At 39.5% G+C, this 23,511-nt stretch overlaps 1 protein-coding gene across 3 annotated transcripts; it reads left to right on the forward strand.

Moving 5' to 3' along the window:
- The first annotated feature begins 6,288 nt into the window (after positions 1-6,288).
- LOC118824824 (galectin-9-like) lies at positions 6,289-21,175 on the forward strand. 3 transcript variants are annotated; one of them, XM_036595247.1, is made up of 11 exons: positions 6,289-6,402; positions 7,209-7,419; positions 7,596-7,684; positions 11,823-12,030; positions 12,954-13,073; positions 13,196-13,249; positions 15,272-15,349; positions 16,960-16,992; positions 17,207-17,295; positions 18,471-18,627; positions 20,871-21,175. In XM_036595247.1, exons 2-11 carry the CDS (start codon positions 7,390-7,392, stop codon positions 21,015-21,017), a joined length of 1,005 nt encoding a protein of 334 aa, XP_036451140.1. In that variant the 5' UTR covers positions 6,289-6,402; positions 7,209-7,389; the 3' UTR covers positions 21,018-21,175. The 3 variants fall into 3 exon arrangements, with proteins under 3 accessions (XP_036451140.1, XP_036451143.1, XP_036451142.1); XM_036595249.1 differs by lacking the exon at positions 6,289-6,402 and adding an exon at positions 6,422-6,626; XM_036595250.1 differs by lacking the exon at positions 15,272-15,349.
- Positions 21,176-23,511: the final 2,336 nt, after the last annotated feature.

Below are 23,511 nucleotides of genomic sequence, written 5' to 3' on the forward strand. Positions count from 1 at the left end.
AATCAAGTGATGTTGATATCAGACATACTCAGTAAGTCATTACATTTTGTTGCTATTTACAGTGGCATTCTTTCTATTGCATCACTAAAATACTGACAGCATGAAAGAACATCTATTCTGCCCTGAAATACAGCTTTAAAATGCAACTGACAGCTGTATAGTAATTCATATGGCAGCTTTTTTGTTATGCACTTTTTTCCACAACCATCCCACAACCACAAAAACTCTCACGTCATTTCAAAAAGTTGGGGAATGACGTGTCCCTCCTGTCCACCCCTTCCCTCCCTGTATTTGCACCAGTGCACAAAGAAAACACTGTATTATAGAATATATATATATATATATATATACACACACACACGTAATCTTCAGTTTCATCTTAGTACACCTAACACTGTTTAGCAGCGTGAAACAGTCGGTACAGCAGAACATTTCCGCAATTCTTTTTGCTTTTGCACCTTTTTGATTTTTGCATAAACTAAAAAAATACTTCAAGACTTTGTAGATTGATGCAGAGGGTAGACTTTGCACATGCTGCCACTTCTTTTGCAGTGATGTTTTTTGATGTCTTGGCAGCTGAAAAAGTAAGAAAACAGTAAGAATAAATTAACAATCACATATTCGCTTTATGTTTTAATTTCCCTGATCATTATTTGAAATAATGCTTTGTGTTATTTGTTAGCTGTATTTTAAGTTCATTACATGAGCTTAAAGCTGCACTATGTATGTTTTTTTTATTTGTTAAAATTGAAAGAAGTTGCATCACTGAGTCAGGAGAAAAAGAGGCATCGGGTCAGATTTCGTGGGAGTTTTTCGAACCATGTCATACATCCTTCCTACATCCATACAACCCACATTACAAAATGTACTTGCACATATTGCGTGCAATGACACATTTCCACCAGAGAGGTCTCCAAATCCCCAGATTTTACATAGTGTAGCTTCAGATGAACATCTTAATGACTAATTCGAAAAAACACATACAAAACACTGAAATCTTTGGTGTGAAAAATGTAAATAAAGGATAATAAATGCACACCAACAATGTATGTGAAGAACAGATATTAATGTTATAGACTGATCGTATACTTAAAGGTCTTTGACCCACATTGTCTCCGTTCCGTGGTCCACAGTCCTGGCAGCTCCCTCTCCCTCCCTCTTGCTCTCTCCTCTCTGGCTTGTGGTGTCTTGGCTGGATCTGGACTCCTGAGATGTAGCGTCTGCCAGGCCTCTGAAGCGCTCGGGCCGAGACGGACTCCGCCCTTGCCCCCTCACCCCCCTCGCGGCTGGACGCTCAGAGCTTTTCTGCCTTTTCTTCTCTTCCTTTGTGGTCTTGGTGCAGTGCTTCTGGCTCCTCGAATGACGTGTACTATTGCTCTCCTCTCTCTCTCACTGATTCACATTCTCTCTCTGCACGGACTGACATTAGTTGCTGTCTGCCCTCCACGTTATTGCGTAGTGCCACTCTCCAACCCTGAGGTGTCTCTGCAATGGAGCGAGGTGGGGAACAAAAATGCTGTGCGACCTTGAAACGTCTAACAGGAGTAGTTTGCCGAAAAATCAGTGTTACACAATAGTCCACTTACCCCAATCAGTCAAGACCAAAGTTTGGACGCTGTATAAAGACAGTAGTAGCATCCATCTTGAAACTGTCCATTTTTTATAAATAACAGTTTCACACAGTGTTGGAAACCACAGCAAGGCTGTTTGAGGTTACTTAAAGGGATAATACGACCCGAAAGACAAACGTCCCACATCGGTTCCATCCATCGCAACATGTTTACATCCTACAGTGGTGCTGCAGTAGTGAATAGAGTGGGATTTTCCAGTGTAAAGACTAAGAAAACAGCCTTCTGATGATGCATGTTGAAGGAGGATGGAACTGAAACACTAAAGCTGCTTTGGAGTTGTACGTTTTTTTGTATTGTTCTCACTAAATGAAGCTAAATAGCTTGCCTTAATGCTAGGTCAGGGGTCAGCAACATGCGGCTCCGGAGCCACATGCGGTTCTTTTACTGCCCTGTTGCGGCTCCACAGCAGAACTAGATTTGTAGGTAAAAATAAAATAATCCTCCTTTGCAGTAAAATAAAGCTCTGCAGATCGTTCAACACAGTTTTAACAATAAATGGTTTTAAACACAGAAGTTAGTGTAGCTTATAACTGCTAATTCTCCAACTTTTAACCTAAAGGTTGGTGCGCAGACTGCTGGTCACCATAGCAACACAGACAACAGTCTCACCTAGCTATAGCTAACGAAATGGCAAAGAGAAAGATTTAAGATAAAAATCGATAATTTGGAGATGAATGGACTTTGGATTTATAATCACTCCAGCTGGTTTCCGTTTAATCCGCAACGAGAAACTGTCAAACACTAAAAAGTCGCGAAGCTGAAGTCAGTTTCTCATTCGCCAGCTTCTTGTTTGAATTTTCTTAAATTTTTTGAATTTGCTTAAATGATGCCGCAGTTACACTGTGGCGCCTTTAGCCTCATAAAAAGTCGAACATTGAGAGACATTTTACAAGAAACTATTGTACTTTTGCGGAAAAGTTTCCTGCTGGAGATGCGAGAAAAGCGGCTTCATTTTCATTAATATTTTTAACACATTAGCACATCATGAGACATATTTACAGCCAAGATGTTAAAATCAACATAGAATGTTGTGGCTCCCAACGTGGTTTGATTTTTGTTGAAAGGACAAAATGGCTCTGCATAACATTTGGGTTGCCGACCCCTGAGCTACATAAACAAATATCATATTGAAAATTTGAAAATCTTTAACTGTGGTTTTCATCAAGACGAGAATGGATTACTCAAATGACAGATATGATTAGTCAGATGAGAAGCACCACAAGCGAAAAGATACAGTTAACTGACTATCTAGATCTTATTTTACATTCAGGTCTTTTTGTAGTAGCTAAAAAAAAGCTATCTTGTTTGATAACCAAGGCAAGAGTTGCGTTGCTGCTTGGGTGGCACCACAGGGATTCCCAGTGATTACATAACGTATTTGCGCAATGCATGCTGGGTATTGTAGTGAGAAATCATTGATGAATTAAAACACGAAAACATTACAAATGTAAACAATATACAATCATGAATTCGGGACAGCAATGATGTGCATAACATGAGAAAATGCCCATTCAACAACTCAACACAGTGTGTGCAATAATTTGGGCATGCAGTTTGCACGAGGCTAATTGGTTAGCTTCCATTGTTTATTAGCTACATTAGCTTCATAGCTCCAGTGCAAAACTAAAGAAGCAAACTTAAGACACCAAACTTGTCTTAGACGATCGTTTGGGGTAAGAAGAAAATTGTGTAAGTTTTCCGTCAAACTATTGCTTTAAAGAGCTACAGAAATAAATGCAATGTGTGTCCAGTTCAGTGACCCCCATTATGTCTACTCTTGAATGGCTATTTGCTGTCTGTGTCTCCTATAGGACTGCACTCGAGTTACCATAACTCTCCGAGTTAGCACGAGCCGAGCGTGACAATGAGCCAAAGAGAAGCACGGTCGTCTTCTCAGCTTAAGTAGTTCCGGATTTCAGAATAGTTTTTTTTTCTTTCACAAGTAGCGTCAAGTGATATAAACAAGTAGATCCTTCTGCACCGGTAACAGAACGACCCGGCACAGCAGCGTCCCATCACGAGTCCCGTAAACATTACCTCTCGTGCGTTTGTGCGTATCGTGCGTGCTTGTGTGTATTGCCGTGTACGTGTGGATGTGCGTGCGTGTGCGCGTGTGGGTGTAACGTGTTTGAAAACGTAGGGGTTAATTCTGTGAACGACTGGAGTATTCGTGGTCCGGAAATATTGACGACGTGTAAAATATACATGTATAAAAATTCGGATTTATTTATTGTACAGCTAATGAACATAATTCTTCTTTTAATATTTATATGAACATTTTATATATAATGTACATCATGACATTTTTGAAGAAGTAACTGCTCCCCTGTTCCAGATGTATATATATCTTTCTATTTTTTCATGTACAAAGACGCTGTAAAACATACAAAATTGTACATTTTTTAGAATGGGTCAATACATGTTCTGTCATGTACAAATTCATATTTTTGTATTGCATGTGGCTACCATTCTGTATACAATACACGTTTTCTGTTTTCATCCTTGAGAAACAATAAAACGGAGCTTGTCATGTGGCTGTGGCTGCATTTGTAATGGAACTGGTCTGAATGTGATGGAGCAGATTTGAAGGAACATCGTGTACAGTACAAAAGTCAGAGGCCACCTTTCATTAATCCACATCTCCAAAGTTCAGTCTTAGAAGTTGGTTGCATTTTCTGCTTCTCATGATCCAAATAATCCCAAACTTATTCAGTGATGTTGAGGATCTGGACTCTGGGGTGGTCAGTCCATTGTTCTGAGAACACCAGCAGCTACTTTGTTTGATGTGTCCGTCTCCTTTTCCCAGTAAGAGCTTCTTGAACAGCTACACATCCATTCAGACCCATAGCGCTGAGTTCTCTTCTTACAGTAGAAGGATGGACTGTGGATGTTTTCAGATCTGAATCAAGAGTGGAGCTTGATTTTCTCCTCTCTGTCAAAAATGAAAGCTGTAAGTGCTGTTTATCTGATGGGGACAGTTCTGGTGTCTACCAGGTCTTCCAGGTGGTTGTTAGGAGCCCCATTTTCTCTGTATCTTTTAATCATTTTTTAACAGTTTGGGATTTTTCCACTTATTTTGCTTTGACTTTCTCCTTCCTTATGCGATTAGATTATCTTATATCTGATCCCTCAGAAATATCTCCTTATGCGTGATGGCTGTTTTGACTGGAAATGTAATAAATAAAGGGTGGTATCTGACTTTTGTACACATCATAAGTTCAAATAAAGCATATAAAATTAGAATGACTGTTTTTAAAAGACTCCAGCACTAACCCTACATTTTTCACATATTTTATTTTTACCCCTGACATTTAAGTGGTTTTATGTACCAAAAACGGTCCTAATTAATTCGCTCTTTTTCCCTTAGAACTAAACCGGATGTTTTTGTTACTATGCCTTTAAGACTGGTGTATATAAATAACCTTTGCTCTGATTGGCTGCCCTGTGCCTCACTCAGAAAGAAGTCTGAACTGAGAGACCAGAGAACTCCTAGAGAGAATTACCACTCTGTATTGTCTTCTGGGTTTCTCAAACGCTAGAGGGCGCTCCCGAGCGAGCCCAAAATGAATGGGTTAAGATGGAGCATTTGGGCAAAATCATAGTTTATAAATGCTTAAACATTTTTAATGTAAAAGGATACAGTGATTTCCTGAACACTGAATAGCATAAAACATAATACCGCTGATATATTTATAAGAGCTTTTAAACTCTTTAAAACTGCGCTTCTTGTCCGTTCATGACGTCTGAGAGCGTGAAAAGTCAATGAGCTGCTCCACTTGCCAACCAATCAGCTCTCAGTACCAGTAATGATAGCGCCCTGCTACCCAAAAGCCATTTGCAGTAGAAAAAAGGGACACATACAGGTGAGTTTTCTTTGCTTTTTTAGTGAAATACATCCTCCTACTTTATAAAGTTAAAGGAAAGTTCTGGGCGAGTGATTAGAAACTATTTTAACTCTTCTGTTTTAGTCAGTGAGCTCCATTCACTCCCATTCATTGAGGACTCGCTCGCAGGCGCCCTCTGGTGTTCTGCAGTCCTGTTTTTTGATATAACAGAGGAAATAAGAAGTGGCCAGACTCCTCATAAACGGGCTCTGGAAAGACTCCCTATAAGGCCTGTGTGAGTGGGCGGAGCTAAACTGCTGTAGGCTGAATAGGCAGATATATGTAAATATGTTGGTTTTCATAACTTCAGTTCAAAGCTGACCATGTTTGCAGCTTAGCTTCTGTATATAAACCACACGGACAGGTTAGGTTAAAGCCTGATTGTAACCCTGCTTCATCATCTGCCCATTGACTTCAATTATACATCAATTTGAAGTCGATAGATTTTCTGCTGTTTTTCAAGTGAAACGTGCTGCAATTATTGTCCATGCTAACTGACCGTGTGCTACAGATGCAGCAGATAGAGCTTAGAAAAATACTGTACTGCTAATTTAAGCCTTTACTGCATAGTGTTGCCATTTGGCAACAATAGCCAGGTTTTTATCTAGTAGTTGGAATTAAACTTCAAAAAATATATGCAAATTAGACTACATTTCCAAATTAGACTATATTCACCTTTATAAAAACACCTGAAGCGAGATTACAGATAAATCTTTAACATTGTGTAACTTCTCTATGCTGTTATGCTTTATGTTATGGCTGTATTTCACACCCTTAGAGCACAAAGGTCAACTCACTGACATAATAAAATGTCTCAAAATCAGTCTCAGGCACCTTCTGTTAACCAGTGGAAGCACTATTAAGTGTTCTTCTTCGATAAGATAAAGGTACATTTCCATTTCTTCTTCGGTCCACTGCTACCTGCTGCCTTCTGTCATGTTTTGTCAGGTCATTTTTATTCAATATGTCAAAATATGCTTAATAATATGCAGATGGAAACCCAGCTGATGACTTTCTTTTCCTTTTTGTGTTACAACGTAATTTTTTCTTTGCTTTTGGGAAACTAAAGCCTGGTACACATTTTTCTGATCACACACCATCAAATTGCAGAGTGAGTTTCTGTTTTTAGACAAATGGTGAGGTCTCACATCTATATGTCAAATCCAATATTAGTACACAGCAACCGGTCTGTAGGAAGTTGGTTTCATTTCTTCATAAATGAAACCAGCTCAGATGCTATCAGTTCTATAAAAAATGTAAAAAACTTGATTGTTGCCGTAATTCGTAAGCCTACAACACTGGAGCCGCAATCTGCAATGCATACAGTGATCCAGTAATAATGTTCATAACTTCTCTACATTCCAAGTTGATGATTTTATCAATGTAATTATTCACACATCTATATTAGTGCGTTGGTTTATTCCCGTGGGTTGCAGTTTGCAGTTCCACTGCCACATGCTGTTGCCACATGGCAACAAAATGCAATTTTATTTACATTTTCTTTTACATTTTCTATTAATTGTCATTATCAATACAAAAAATCATGATTTCCTCATACAGTAAAGGTTCCACAACTCAAACGCTGGAGCATTTCTAGATAAGCTATAGGGGACCATAAAATAAAGTGTGACCCGTTGCTGTTGCTGTGGATATGTTGTGTGTGTTGATCATTAACTCAATCCTCTGGTTGCAGAGAGTCACAGGTGTGTTTCCACAAGCAACTGTAATATGATAACAAGGCTTGCAGAAACACCCAGCGTTTGCCAGGTAAATCGAAACTTACAGTGCACCTGTGAGGTGTTTGAACAAAGCCAGCTCCATAGCGGTTTGTGACCAGTGGCTCTCTGTTCTTGACCGTCCTGCACTGTATCCAGATGGCCTACCAACAACCTTACCTGCATCCGGTGAGCACTTTAATACACCATTTCCATTTAAGATGCGATCTGTTTTGGTTTGTGGTATATGAGCTTACTTGAGCAGCTCGACTCTCCACAGTGACCACATTCCTAAAGGTTCTTGTGCAGGACACGCTTGTACATGCACGCTAAGACTTCGTTCTGAATTGTTTCTCCCTATTTAGAGACTCCCCTTTACGGGCTGCATCCAGGGAGGCCTGTATGAAGGGAAGACCATCACTCTGACTGGCAGAGTCCTCCCAGGAGCGGAGAGGTGAGCTGCACAATACCGGCTTGGCCAGTATGCAAATCTTAATGCAAACCATAACATGATATCCCTTCCTTATGACAAAGGGAAATTTGCCCAGCTAGATGTCTGGAATGTTCAGCGTTCAGATATTGAGATATTATGAATTAGCATTTTTCCAGACTTGTGCTTTCTGCAATGAGGTGTAAACAAGATCATTCCGATCAGTCTAATGTGCGGAGATACTCACCGACTCATAGTTGCTGATAGTGGTGGTGATAAGAACCAGCAGTCACGATGTCTACAACACAAAAATAGCCTTTTTATTTACTTATTTATTTCCAAAACCACCAGCGAAATCACACATGTCCTCTGATTCATGTCGATTATAGTAAAATAGTGGTCGATATAGAAAAATATGTTTTCTTTGGGGACTATTTTGCCTTAGAACACCCTGCATGTCCCCCTCCCCCCATGAAAAACATGCATTTTAGGACAAAACTTTATCCCAAAACCACTGCAAAGCAATGTCTCAGACATCAGTCAGTGTATTTATAACCATTTCAGATAATAACTTTCTGTGGGGGAGCATGTCTGGTTTTTATTACCACCACTGGGCTGAGCTATTTAAGGAGAACGTCTAAGAAGCCAAATGTTTGAAGGCAATGTAAAATACGCGATGTATGCACACCTATGACCACCTCACAACAACTGAACTGTGTATTACTGTGTCACATCACAAAAAAAGCCCTTGTGCTGTTAATGTCTTTGACTGTAATGCTGCTCGCATGGATCACTGAGTGTACTGATGATGTAGAAACCTGTTTTTTGTTTAAACTGAGGGGCTGACAAGTTAGTTTCTTAACTAGAACTAGGCTGGTCAGCTGGCTAACAGGCTATAAGATAGCTAACAGCCTAAACAACTCCATCATTAATATCACAGGCTTGAGTACTTAAGTACTTAAGATTTGATTCGTTGTAAAGCTGCGGCAGAAAAATCTAAAGAATGTCACTTGAATGGCTTACACTTTTCAAATGTCTGAGTTTCAGTCAGAATTGGCATCAAACCCAGGCTGAGTCTCAAACGGCTCCGTACTCCCTAAATAGTGTGCTAGCTGAGTAAGTTTTGAAATACTAGCCTCTACAGCCTAAGAGTGCAGTATTTGTCAAAAATGGATGTGGCTGAATTCCAAATGAATATTTTTAGCTATATTATGCACTGTTGATGCAGTGAATAAAGAAAATGGTTCTATATAGAACCAAAAAGGGTTCTGCTATTATCATAATGTCAAGTTTGTTACAGAACAAGTACCCTTTTTTGGCACTATGTAGAACCCTTTTCATCTAGAGCACATTCTCCATCAAGCTGAAGAAGGCTTTCACAGTGCAAAGAATCATTTAATCATGCAAAGGGTTCTTTGAGTGTTCAAGGTTCTATATAGAACCATTTTCTTTGCTAAAGAACCCTTGAAGAACCATCTTTTTTAAGTGTGTTTTTTCACATTATAATTCTCAGAAATAATAAATAAACAATAAAAAGCAGCAGTCGAAACGTCCTTAGAAAATGAAAATGCTTGTGAAAACGCTTGAAATTCAGGACATTATGTCCAGGGATGGATTCATTTTTTGGACAGACGACCAAATTCCAGGACAATCTAGGAAAATCCTGGGAAGGTGGCAACCCTAGCGGCAATTGCAAATGATTTACATGGCTCACACGTCCAGCAGCAGGGCCCTTTGCAGAATTTTGCTTAGAGCCCCAGGGAGGTCAGAACCAACTCTAGATATCCTGTTTATCCCGAGTGGTTGCTAAGGTGATGCTAAGCCATTTCTATGGAACACTGAGCTGTTGCTAAACATGTATAACTTACGGTTACTAGCCATCCACTCACTTGAAACCATTAGAGCACGGGTTCAACCACTGGGCTGAGGACCACAAGTGGGCCGCGAAGCACCCCTTGGTGGGCCTTGGACCTATAGTGAGGGGGGCCAGTGGTGTGTAGCGGACCTGTGATGGCACTTTGTCATAAAAATCAGTGAAAAAATAATTGACGTAACAATAAAAAAAGAAATATAAAATGTTTTCAGAAGTTAACATCATTAATACGAGCCCCACGGTAACAGTGCACAAAGGTGGGTTTGTCAACTTTTTTGCCCTTTGCCTCTAGAAACATTTGACCTTTCAATTGTCCACTCTCACCAATATTCTGCTGATATTTCATGTTCCCTGCATGGTTTGTTTATTTTCTAAGTGAAAACATCCTCTACAGAGAACACACTTATTTTTATGTTAAACTCAGCAAAAAAATAGAAATCATGCACTAAAGTTGGCAGAAGAACCATTCATTTGACTGGGAGTGTTCAAACGTTTGCATACGACTGGAAAAAACCTCCCTGTGGCTGCCCCAGGCCTTCAAATGAGGTGGAAGACCAACATCTGATGAATCTGGAGAAAGAGGTGTGTCTGCTTGCCTGACAGTTTTGTGTCTGCATGGCACACTGGAGAGGCTGTAGCCTAGCCTTAGTATCATAGCTAGCTAGCTAGCCACAAACTTATCGCAGCTGCCTGTCAAAGTCTAGGCTGCAGCCGAGGTAGGCCGCATTTCTCAGCCGCTACGTCATAGCAGGCCGTTCCAAAGTGAAACCCTTCGTATACAGCTTAGAAATGCAGCCTACGTTCTGAGTGATTTCGAGGACAGATGTATCCTTCCAGGCCTTTGTTACCCACAGTTCTCTGCGCATGAACGACGCAAAATGACAGAAAACAGAGCCGTTGGAGTAGAGCTTGTTTTAAAATGTTGTTCATGTACTTGAATTTGTCTTCGTCACCTTATACAGTGTAAAATGACTGATTAATAAGATCATCCGTCCACATATAGTATATCATCCATATATCGTATTTTATTTAGAAGTATTTGTATGCATGTAGTTTATCGTAGTACATAAGAACATCTCCTGCATTTCCGTGAAGAAATGAAAAAGCAACGAACTCAATGCAACAGGCTCCATTTTCTCTCACCAGTTCCCTCTCGAGTTTCATGTCGCTCTGGTGATGTCATCACGCAGCCTCATTAGGACTGTTCCATTTGTGTGACCAGTAGGCTACTAAGGGGGAGTCTTCATAAGACAGTCCTACCGAGGACCCCGCACTACCTGCGGCCAAGGCTTTGAAACGCAGCTCATCTCAGCAGTTGCATCTTTAATCGGCCTGTTTGTTGGATTAGGCGTGTTAGAGCAGGGAAGGGTACTACAGGGCCAGGGTTCAGAACCAAATGTCCTGACCATACAGTGATTGTTTAATGCTATTATGCTTTTTATTTGGGATACTATAGCAACTGCCTAGCAACACCTTAGCAACCACCTGGGATATCAAAGCAACTGTCTAGCAACACTTTAGCAAATACCTGGGATACCATAGCAACTGCCTAGCAGCACCTTAGCAACCACCTGGGATATCAAAGCAACTGTCTAGCAACACTTTAGCAAACGCCTGGGATACCATAGTAACCACCTATCAACACCCTAATAACCACCTGGGATATCGCAACCACCTGGAAACACTAGTTACCACCTGGGATACCATAGTAACCCCCTAACAACAACCTAGGAACCATCCGGGATACCATTGTAACCACATAGCAACTCCCTAGCAACCATCAGGGGTATCATAGCAACTGTCTGGCAACCACCAAGCAACCCCCTGGGATATGATAGCTGTTTTTTTTGTCCATTCTTCATTAAATTTACACACAATATAAAAAGCAACAAGCATTTTCAAATTAGGTCAAAAACTGAAAACTGACAAAAAAATGGATATGAGGTTTTCTTCCGACAGCAGCGATAATCAAAGCTCATAAGACACAAAAAATAATTTTGTCTTTTAAATGCTATGACAAGATGAAACGTGCTTAATATGACCAGGGGCATAAACTAGAGAAACAAACAAGAGAAAGGTCAGTTTTTATTTTAGATCAACTTTTAAGGACCAGTCAAGCTTCTATTAATCACTTTCATAATAATATATCATACATAAAAGTTTCAAAGTAGCTAATAAGTGATTCATACTGGATAATATTGCAAAATAAGCCTGGAGATGTTTAAGGTGTTAAACTGACCCCTGGTCTGTCATATTTAAGTCAATGGTATTTTTGAATTGTATTGACAGGTTTCATGTGAATTTTCAATGCGGTACTGTGGGGTCAGCCGACATAGCCCTCCACTTCAACCCACGCTACAGCAGAAACTCGGGATTCGTGGTTTGCAACACTCTGCAGAATTCATCCTGGGGCACGGAGGAACGGAGCCGCCAGATGCCGCTGCCCCGAGGGTCCGGCTTCATCCTCACCTTCCTGGTCAACCGTGACTCCTACACGGTTAGAAAGCAGCGTCTACTTCTCTACAAACGCATAGTGACCAGCTCCATTTACTCATTTATGTATATTCAGGACATTCAGATGAATTTGCACATTATATTTTCTACTCAAGCGTATGTTTGAAGGAGTCTGGGTTCACTCAGATCATTAGAAGCACAAAATGCAACCAACTTCTTCGACTGAACTTTGGAGGCGTGGAAAAGATTTCTTTGAGAAACTGAAACTGAGTCTCCTGAAAAGGATGAAAGCTGTAATAAAGGGAAAGAGTAAATAAAGCTGATATTATTTTTAGTTGTTGAGGCTTCTGTGTAATTTTCTGTAAAATACACGTTTATTGCTCCTCTATCATTAGTGAGTGTAATCCGATCAACACGTTTACATACACTTGAGAAATCAGATAGTGGGAAAACTCCAGGTCTACATGAGTCGGGTAATCATTAATCAGATTTCTGCTCTGAAACCAGCCAATAAACTCACAGAAGAAGACATGATGTAAACTTAACGCAAAACTCAAAATGCTGCAGTTTTTTTTAAACACTGCGCCAGTTTACCTGAAAATATGAACATACATCATCTAGAAGATGAAGGATATTTAATGTAGCTGGTTTCAGCATCGCTCCAAATTTTTTTTGTTGCCGTCTTACGGGTGCTGTGTTAAACGCAGCTTACTTATTTCCGGTACAGCGGCCTGTTTACACACATATCCGAAAGAAATCAGAGTAAGAGTTTACATGCACTGAGAAATCTGATTACTGTGCTAAAATCCAGCTCTCATTGTATTTCTTAATCGGATTTATAGACCTTACTCTGATCTAAGAAATCAGAGTAGGCTGTTTACGTGACCATTTGAATAATCAGGTAATTTGGGTCGTGTAAACACACTCAATGTAACTGAATCTTTTTTTATTGCGAAACTGTTTCAGATAATCGTAAATGGAGCCCATTTCATGGAATACTTGCACCGTCTCCCTGTTTCCCGCGTGAATGCGCTCTCAGTGGATGGGGGTGTAGAGATTGACTCCATTGCTTTCCAGAACCCAGCTGTGAGTAACTGCCCAAGCAAATATGTGGGAGGTTTTGAGATTATGGCTTGAACGTTTACCTTTAATCTTGAAGTTAACACCAACCACAACTGTACTATAAATGTGATGTTCCCTATCTATAGACCTCCTGTGTCCAGCAGACCTCCTGTGTCCCACAACTTGGCTTTCTATACCAGGTAGGCCTGTATGATTATCGCACACTTCATGTTTTGAATTCAGTTTCAGTTTGGAGTGCAGTACGGTACTGCCAGTACAGTACAAGAGGAGGAGGGAACAGCGAGGAGTGGAACATTCACTCAGAATGCACTTGGCCCTCAGCTAGGTTGGCTTCAGTGAGCTAACCAGCTAGCCAGCTAACCAGGCAAACTTTGTAATACTTAGTTTTTTTGGAAAATCTGAAGAAAATGAACATAGATTTTGTGAATAATTGCTTTGTGTAGCTAGAAGCCTTGGTTTAAAACCGTGGCCTTTATTTTTGTTGCTGCTAGCCGTGTAGCCTTAGTTTGCTAACTAGCAAGTTAGCAGAATGATGAAATTGTATCAGCAGTCATGTATAATAGATAGTTTGCTACATGAATCCCAGTTTAGAAAAATGAATGTTATTCTTATGAAATTGTAATTGTATTGAAATTGTATTTCAAAGTATTTTGTGGCTATTGCTTATTGGCCACTATGTTTTTGGGAGTTAAAGTAATGGAACAGCAGTTAAGATGGCAGCGCAGGGGTTTCCCCAAAGTTGATGAGGACATTTTAAAATGAGTACTTAAAACTGGCAGCCTGCTGTCAGAAGATTGCTAGTTTGAATTCCAGGGTCAGAAATCCAAAATATGATTTGCCCTGCTCTCTCAGTGGGAAGAAATTGTCTTATTTATCTGTCCCTCTATAGTTTAGTGTGATCCTGGTCAATTGCGAGCTAACGAACAGAAATGAGCGGTTAGCAGTGACAAGAGAAGGATTTTAAGTTGTGCTCTAAGTTTTAAGCAGCATAGCTTAAACCACCTTAGACCAGCATGGGAACATTAGCTTAAGTTAGCTAAGTTGCAAATACAGAAAGTTAGCTTAAGTTAGCTGCGTCACCAGAGCCGGTTTATGAGGAGCGGCCTCTTCCTATTTCCCCCGTTATATCAAAAACATGACTGCAAAACAGCAGAGGGCGCCCACGAGCGAGTCCTCAATGAACGGGGGTGAATGAAACTAAACGGCTAAAAATGAAAAGTTAAAACAGTTTCCTAATCACTCGCACAGAACTTTCTTTTCATTTCAGAAAGTAGAGGAATGTATTTCACTAAAAAAGCAAAGAAAACTCACCTGTATGTTTCCTTACAGCAAATGCTGGCATTACTGCTACTGAGTGCTGATTGGTGGGCGAGCGGAGCAGCTCATTGGCTGGTTGTGCTCACTGACGTCATAAACATACATGGGGTGCCATTTTAAACTCCTGTAACTCAAGTTCAGAAGCTCTTAAACATATAAAACATTTTAAAGATCTTTAAGTACTATATTTTTAATGACATTTAGCAGTTGCAGTTAACAGTAACCCCTGACAGTAGGGGGTGCTGCAGGACCCTCAGCACCCTCATGTCTCACTTCCCTGGCAGTAGTTAGCCCCTTCTGCTTAGCATGGCTGTTGAAAGAAGGTGCCACGAATATCAACTGACAGGCTGCTCTGCCTTTAAGGCTGCTCACTGCCACAGCTGGGTAGGACTAGAGCCTCTCAGTCAGTGTTTGCGGCATCTTTCTGCGAATGTGCAGGTGCTTCACTTTTGCAGTGACATTGTGTGTCAACCCTGCTGAAAAAGGACCATTAGAAGCCATTAAGACTAAAACTTAATGGGAATTGGCTTAATGGTTTCCAATAGAGACCACAAGTTTCCTGTAGAAGACCTTTAGATCCCATTAGGAAACCATCAGATGCATTTAGAATCAGCCATTGTTCAACTTATAAACCATTAGGATCCTTTACACTGCAATATCGTCCCATCATAAAAGCCAAAACACATGACAAAACCATCAGGAACCAACAGAAACACTTAATGGTTTCTATGGATATTTTCAGCAGGGAATAGGGGAAGACCTAGCTTGCGGGTGGGATCTGGCAACAACTAAATGAGGAGAAGATTTGGGTAAAAATGAACAAAAAATACGTTTAAATGTGATGGCCAGTTTGGCATCATGACAAGAAAGACCTTCACTTGCAGGGGCAGAGGGGCCAAAGCAAAGCATCCGGTCGTAAACCACGGGCCCTACAAAAGCAGCACTTTGCAGGCCTGTCCCAGGTGGGTCTACGCTGACTTTCACATGACACAGCCCTTAATGAGGGTCAAACCTTTTTGAAATATTGCACTTGAGCTAGTTATAGTTAAGTTTTTATTAAGTTTTACATACATTTAATTTGATGTCTCTGCTGCTTGTGGTGTCCCTGGTTTAACCCATCAAACTGCACTACTATGAAACTGCTATCCAAGTCATGTACTGTAGTTATAGAGTGTGGAACCTTTAGGGTTTAAAGGGCCCGTACCATGGAAAAACAAATTTCCAGTAGGTATATACACCGATCAGGCATAACATTATGACCACCTCCCTGTTTCTATGCTTATTGTCCATTTTATCAGCTCCACTTACTATATAGGTGCACTTTGTAGTTCTACAGTTACAGACTGTAGTCCATCTGTTTCTCTGATACTTTGTTAGCCCCCTTTTACCCTGTTCTTCAGTGGTCAGGACCCCCATGGACCCTCACAGAGCAGGTACTATTTGGGTGGTGGATCATTCTCAGCACTGCAGTAACACTGATGTGGTGGTGGTGTGTTAGTGTGTGTTGCACTGGTATGAGTGGATCAGACACAGCAGTGCTGCTGGAGTTTTAAACACTGTGTCCACTCACTGTCCACTCTATTAGACACTCCTACCTTGTCGGCCTACCTTGTAGATGTAAAGTCAGAGACGATAGCTCATCTGCTGCTGCACAGTTTGTGTTGGTCATCCTCTAGTCCTTCATCAGTGGTCACAGGACGCTGCCCACAGGACGCTGTTGGCTGGATATTTTTGGTTGGTGGACTATTCTCAGTCCAGCAGTGACTCTGAGGTGTTTAAAAACTCCAGCAGCACTGCTGTGTCTGATCTACTCAGACCAGCACAACACACACTAACACACCGCCACCATGTCAGTGTTACTGCAGTGCTGAGAATGATCCACCACCCAAATAGTACCTGCTCTGTGAGGGTCCATGGGGGTCCTGACCACTGAAGAACAGGGTAAAAGGGGGCTAACAAAGTATCAGAGAAACAGATGGACTACAGTCTGTAACTGTAGAACTACAAAGTGCACCTATGTAGTAAGTGGAGCTGATAAAATGGACAATGAGAGTAGAAACAAGGAGGTGGTCATAATGTTATGCCTGATTGGTGTGTAAACTACCAAAAACACGCTACTTTAAATTCACTCTTTTCGTGATGTCACAACAACAAATCCATTTACATGTATTCATTAACTAAGGCTAGAGCAGTTTAGCCCCGCCCATGCACCCTGAAGATATAAGTAGTGTTTCAGCTCAGACTGCTTTATGAATGAGGCACAATACAGAGCAGCCAATCAGAACAGACCTCATTTTCATATCTGTCTTAAAGGCACAGTAACAAAAACAGCCTGTTTTATTTGTATGCGATGAAGAAAGGTTGGAAGATGGTCAAGTAAAAATGAATTATGACTGTTTTTGGTGCATAAATTCACACAAATGTTATAGGTGGACGTCAGGAGAAAAAGGAAAAGACAAAATACAGAAAAATGTAGGATATGGACCCTTTAAGGGATTAGAACGTTTGTCAAAGTTGTGTAGGTTATTTTGATTGGCTCTTTAAAAAGATCCTCTGTTTTCTTTCGTTGCAGGCACCTCCTCCATACAGCCCTCCACAAAATTACGTAAGAACTACATGTCCCTTAGTGCACTAGAGCTAGAGCTCTAACAGCTGTTCCAGCTGTGCTAAGCGTTTCTTGGTTTGCAAGATTGAAAGTATTTTAGGTTGTTTTATGCACATTATACAGTAATGCATGCACTCTTTGTGTGTCGAATGATGTAGAAAGGATTCAAACATATTTGTGGAAATGTCTGTCATGTTGTTTTTCATATTCACAGGCTATGCCGTACAAAACAATCATGCAAGGTGGACTTTACCCTGGAAAAACGATCATCGTCCAGGGTTTTATCAACCACGATGCAGACAGGTGCTCGCAGTAGATTCCATTAGCAATGCAAAGACTTACAAAGTAGCAAATAGCTACTAGCTATGGTTCAAAATATGAGTTATTCATTTTTCAGGATTTATTTCTGACTAGATATAAGACAGTCCACGTGTTTTCAGAACTAAAGTTGATGATTAAATGCTACAAAGAAAATGAGACTCCTAACAACCACCTGGAAGACCTGGTAGACACCAAAACGGCCCCATTGGATAAACAGCACTTAAAGCTTTCATCTTTGAGAGAGAGGAGAAAATCAAGCTGCTTCAGATCTGAAAACATCCACAGGTGTTTCTGTCCATCCTTCGCCTGTGAGAAGACGACTCAGCGCTATGGGTCTGAAAGGATGTGCAGCTGTCAAGAAGCCCTTACTGGGAAAAGGAGACGGACACATCAAACAAAGAAGCTGCTGGTGTTCTCAGAACAATTGACTGACCTCCCTGGAGTCCAGACCTTAACATCACTGAATAAGTTTGGGATTATTTGGATCATGACAAGCAGAAAAATACAACCGACTTCTAAGACTGAACTTCGGAGGTGTGGAAAAATATCCCTGGTTTTTTTTTTCTAACCCTGAAAAATGAATAACTTGTGCTTAATGGCCATTTTGGTTCAATAAATAAAGGGTGGTCTCTGACTTTTGCACAGTACTGTGCATTTTTGCTTATATACGCTCTTAAAAATGGTTCTTCAAATGGTTCTTTAGTAAAGAAAATGGTTCTATATAGAACCATGAACACTGATCATCATGCAGAGCGTCCTTGGCATGGTGAAAGGGTTCTTCAGACTGATGGAGAATGTGCTGCAGGTGGTTCTACATAGAGTCTTTTTTAAAAATGGTTCTATATAGCACCAAAAACGGTTCCTATTTTTACAATGTCAAGCTTGTGATGATAGAAGAACCATTTTGGTGCTATATAGAACCATTTTTAAACAGATTCTATATAGAACTGTAGAGAACACATTCTCCATCAAGCCAAAGAACCCTTTCACCGTGCAAAGGACCCTTTAATCATGCAAAGGGTTCTTCGAGTGTTCACGGTTCTATTTAGAAAAGTTTTGTATAGACTTAAAATTGACCATTGAAATGCACATCATAATTATAATAACTATGCTAAATAATATGGATAAATGGCTGAAGTTTCTGCCTTTCTTTTTAGGTTCTGCATCAACCTGCGCTTTAACTCTGGCCTTGCGTTCCACTTCAACCCGCGGTTCAGTGAAAACGCAGTGGTGCGCAACAGCCTGCTGCAGGATAGGTGGGGTCCTGAGGAGAAGACGGGGGGCATGCCCTTCTACAGAGGCCAGCCCTTCTCGGTACTGAAAACAAACTGTCTGCTAATGGGCTCCACTCACAAACCACCCTCCAGCTCAGAAAGACGCAGTAAACTATCTTCCATTTCACTTCAGTTCAGTTCACTTCAGCTCAATTTAACAAAATAATTCGGCAAAAAATCAAAATGACACTAATTTCCACTAAACACTGTCCATCAGGCACACCGTGCTGTGTCTGTAGATAATATGTACTGACAGCTTACGCACTCCAGTCACCATCATGCTAACTGCAGGCCTGAATCATCACACAGTTGGCTTAAGGCGTGTTTAGTTAAAGGGAAACTCCATAACTGTTTCAGAATTTCTGTAGAATTCAGTGGTTCAGGTATGAAGTAATTCAGAGTGTTTTACTGTGAAATGGTTAATTGTAGAGAAACTTGCTGATTCCTTTACAGTGGTGGTGATAGGAACCAGGGGTCGTAACGCCTACAACACAAATCCAGCTACACCTATGTGTGTCTTCTGGGTTTTATGTACTGTTAATAAAGGTAACATTATAGAAGCTCATTCCTGCCAAGTAGAGGAGAAAAAACTGTCTAGCTGCATGTCAAAATACTGACTTAATATCATAAAATATTTACTTATTTTCTTGAAATGTTGACTTAACATCTCAAAATAAATTCATTTTCCTGAAATATTGACTTAATACTTTGAAATAATGAGGTAAATTTCAAAAACATAATTATTTCAAGATATGAAGTGATTTTGACATTCTGCTTGAAGATATTGACTTTATATCTCAAAATAATGACTTTTTCTCATTATACTGACTGAATATCTTGAAATAATAATTTTTTTTCTAAATATTGACCTGATATCTTGAAATAATTATACATTTTTGAAATATATTGACTTAATATCTCAAAGCATTTACTTGTTTTCTTGAAATGTTGACTTAAAATCTCAAAATAATAACATACTTTCTTTAAAACATGACTTACTATCTCAAAGTAATAAACTATTTTTGCAAAATATTGACTTAGTACCTCAAATTAATCCCTTATATTCTTGGAAAATTGACGTAATATTTTGAAATAATGGGGTAAATTTTGAGAAAATAATTATTTCAAGATAGGCTTTTTGACATACTGCTTGAAATATTGACTTAATCCCTTATTTTCTTTAAATATTGATTTATATTTCTATATTTTGAAATAATGAGGTAAATTTCAAGAAAGTAATTATTTCTAATTACTTAAGATTTCTTAAGATATTAACTTAATTACTTAAGATTTCTTAAGATATTAACTCAACATTTTGAGAAAATAAGTAATTATTTCAAAATATTGCATATTTTCAACATAATTCTTGAAATATTGACTTAATATCTCAAAATAATGACTTATTTCCTCATAATAATGACTTAATATCATGAAATAATTATTGATTTTTTCAAAATATTTACCTAATCTCTTGAAATAATGAGAAAATAACTATTGCTGATACTAAGCCAATATTTTCAGAAAATACATCATTTTTTAATTATATTTAATCAACATTTTGAGAAAATAAGTTATTATTTCAAGCAGCTAAGTCACTATTTTTGATATGCTGCTGCCAGGAACAGCAGGAAAATAATCATAGGCAATTTTTTATCCTCTTTTATCCTTTTATCCTTTATATCCAGGCAGGAATGGGCTTCCATATAGTGGTAAATCTGTAAGTTTTCTTTCAGGACTATTTTTCCTGCATGTCCTGCATTCCTCTACCAGGAATGGACTTTCAGCATGTTTTGAAGCCTGAATTTTGTCTGCACTTTTGTTCATTGAGGGAACAAATTCAACTCAACAGCTTTTTGGAAGCTGCCCAAAGCGTGTTCAGTACACTGAACAATCTTGTACCTTTAGGCCTGTGGCAGTGCACGGGGATTAACCTACGTTTCTTGGACTATGATGCATATTTTATATACAGTATGTGGTATATATAATAGTATAGTGAGCCTCACTGATGTTTACTGGAATTCAAAATTGGAGTCTTTCCCCCACACCACTCATTCATATAGTCAGTTCTGCAAACGTAATCCTATTCATCAATGATAAGAAGTCCCCTGATGTGTACCAGAGATCTAAGGTCAAAACCTTCTCATGATGCAGTCCACATATTAGCTCATAGTGCATTTTCATAGGCCAGATAACCCAGATTACATGGCATGAATAGTTCCTTATATCTGTGTCTCATGGAAACGTTCGTGTGAGCTTTTACTAAAATTAGACCATCCTTTTCAGGTGACCATCGTCTGTGACACTCAGTGCTACAGGATCATGGTCAACGGCATCCAGATGTTCACCTACAACCACCGTTATTTCCTGCTTCAGCAGATTGACATCCTGGAGGTTGAAGGCAACGTTAGCCTCAACTCTGTGTCAGCGTAAGGTCTGATGCTCGTCCAGGGGCTGATGTTTTGTGTGAAAATTGGCTCTTTATCAATAATCGATTAGTTTATATGGAACCATAAACACTCAAAGAACCCTTTGCATGATTAAATGGTTTCTTTGCATGGTGAAAGGGTTCCTCAGATTGATGGAGAATGTGCTGTAGATGGTTCTATATAGAACCTTTTTGACAACTAAAAAGAGTTATTCTATTGTTATGATGTCAAGCTTGTAACAATAGAAGAACCCTTTTTAGTGCTGTATAGAACCCTTGTCAAAAAGGTTCTATATAGAACCATATAAAACACATTCTCCATCAATCTGAAGAACGCTTTCACAATGAAAAGAACCCTTTAGCTAATCATGCAAAGGGTTCTTTAAGTGTTTACTGAAGCAATAAGTCACGATTTACTGCACGACGCGAAGCAGAGTGCCTAAAACTCCCTTTCTGTGATAAAATCACAGTAACGCACAGCCACAAGTGGCTTATTGCGTTTATATAATGGCGGCCAACATGAAATATGATTTAATACACAATCTTTCAGAAAATTATTAATAATAATCGACATTAACAAGAATCCCGCTAAGAAATGTAGTTCCTTTAGAGTAAGGTATCGTTGCCAAGCAACCATCGAGAGCATTTGGTCACCCATCGCTGTATATTACGGTAATTTCATAAGTTTTTAAAAACTTTTTGTTGTATAACAATGAACATATCACTGTTCAGTGCAAAAACTTTTGCTTTATAAGTACTTTTTGGTCACCAAATTGGTCACAAGGCTTATTTAGCACCAATCCAGCAGCGAACCTCTTCTCATGCTGGGGCTGAATCTCAAATGGCTCCCTGCTCCCTACAAAGTGCACTAAGTAGGAATTTAAATACTGGATCCTCAACGGTGCAACATACAGCTAAGAAATAGTCATTTGGGACTCAGCCACATTCATACTCGATGAATGATGCACTGTTTGGCTGTAGAGGCTAGAATTTCTAAACGTTCATAGCTAGTTAGCACACTATTTAGGGAGTACAAAGCCGTTTGGGACTCAGCCTGGGTTTGACGCTACTTCTGACTGATACACGAACATTTGAAGTGCGTAATCATTTCAAGTGACATTTTTTAGACCTTTATACTGCCGTTTTACAGTTAATCAAACCGTCAGTACTTCAATTCAAGCCTGTGATATTAAAGATGGAGCTGTTTATGCAGTGCTTTTAGCCTGTTAGTTTAAACAAAAAATGGGTTCTTACTTCATCAGTACATTCGGTGGTCCATGCAAGCAGCATGAGAGTTGAAGATTATTTCATTACAGCTCAATGTAAAATCGCAGTAACACACTGCCTCAAGTGGCTTATTGCTTTTATAAAACGGTGGCCAACATAAACTATATTAAAATACACTATGTTTTAGATAATTATATAAGTCGTTAGTAATAATAATCAACATAAACAAGTTTTCCGCCAAGAAATGTAGCTAGTTCCTATATGTAGCTAGTACAATATTGTTGCTAAGCGACCATTGACCCCTGAATGAGGAGAAGAACATTCGGTCGTCAGTCACTGTAAACTGCAGACATTTCATGGTTTTTTAAAAATTTTTTTTCGTATAACAGTGAACATAAGTGACACAGCACTGTTTAATGCAAATACTTTTTGTTTATAAAGTACTTTTTGGTCACTAAAATTACCACAGTGAGTCGTCTGTCAGTCTGACGACGCCACTTTTCTTACGCTGGGGCTGAATCTCAAACGGCTGCCTGCTCCCTACGTAGTGCACAACATAGGGATTTTAAATACTGACTCCTGCACCCCAACAATGCAAAATATCTCTACAAGTGGTCATTTGGGGTCTCATCCTCATTCATACTCAACAAGCAGTGCACTATTTGACAGCAGAAGCTAGAATTTTTAAACTTAATGTTACGCAGCACACTATTTAGGGAGTACGGAGCCGTTTGGGGTTCAGCCTGGGTTTCATGCAAACCCAGGGTTTCACTTCTGACTGAAACACGGACATTTGAAGTGCGTAATCATTTCAAGTGACATTTGTTAGACCTTTATACTGCCGTTTTACAGTTAATCACACCGTCAGTAATTTAATTCAAGCCTGTGATATTAATGATGGAGCTGTTCGGGTCGTTGGCTATCTTTTAGCCTGTTAGATAGTTGTTGGGCATGTCTACAGAGAACTCATATAGAGGGGAGAATTACCGCTCTGTAATGTCTTCCAAGTTGCTCAAACGCTAGAGGGCGCTCCCGAGCGAGTCCAAAATGAATGGGTTGATATGGAGCATTGAAATCATAGTTTATAAATGCTTAAACATTTTTAATGTAAAGTAATACAATCATTTCCTGAACACTGAATAGCATAAAACATTTTAACACTGCTTTTATATTTTTAAGAGCTTTTAAACTCGAGTTATAGGAGTTTAAAACGGTGCTTCATGTACGTCCATGACGACTGTGAGCGTGAACAGCCAATGAGCTGCTCCACTT

This window comes from Colossoma macropomum, unplaced genomic scaffold (assembly GCF_904425465.1).
Source record: "Colossoma macropomum unplaced genomic scaffold, Colossoma_macropomum, whole genome shotgun sequence".
In the NCBI taxonomy this organism is placed as follows: domain Eukaryota; kingdom Metazoa; phylum Chordata; class Actinopteri; order Characiformes; family Serrasalmidae; genus Colossoma; species Colossoma macropomum.

Excerpts from the sequence above, each read along its gene's own strand:
- LOC118824824 (XM_036595247.1), top strand. The coding sequence starts at position 7,390 with ATGGCCTACCAACAACCTTACCTGCATCCG. Across the intron at positions 12,031-12,953 it reads TCAACCGTGACTCCTACACG|ATAATCGTAAATGGAGCCCA; the intron begins GTTAGAAAGCAG and ends AAACTGTTTCAG. Across the intron at positions 13,074-13,195 it reads TTGCTTTCCAGAACCCAGCT|ACCTCCTGTGTCCAGCAGAC; the intron begins GTGAGTAACTGC and ends CCCTATCTATAG.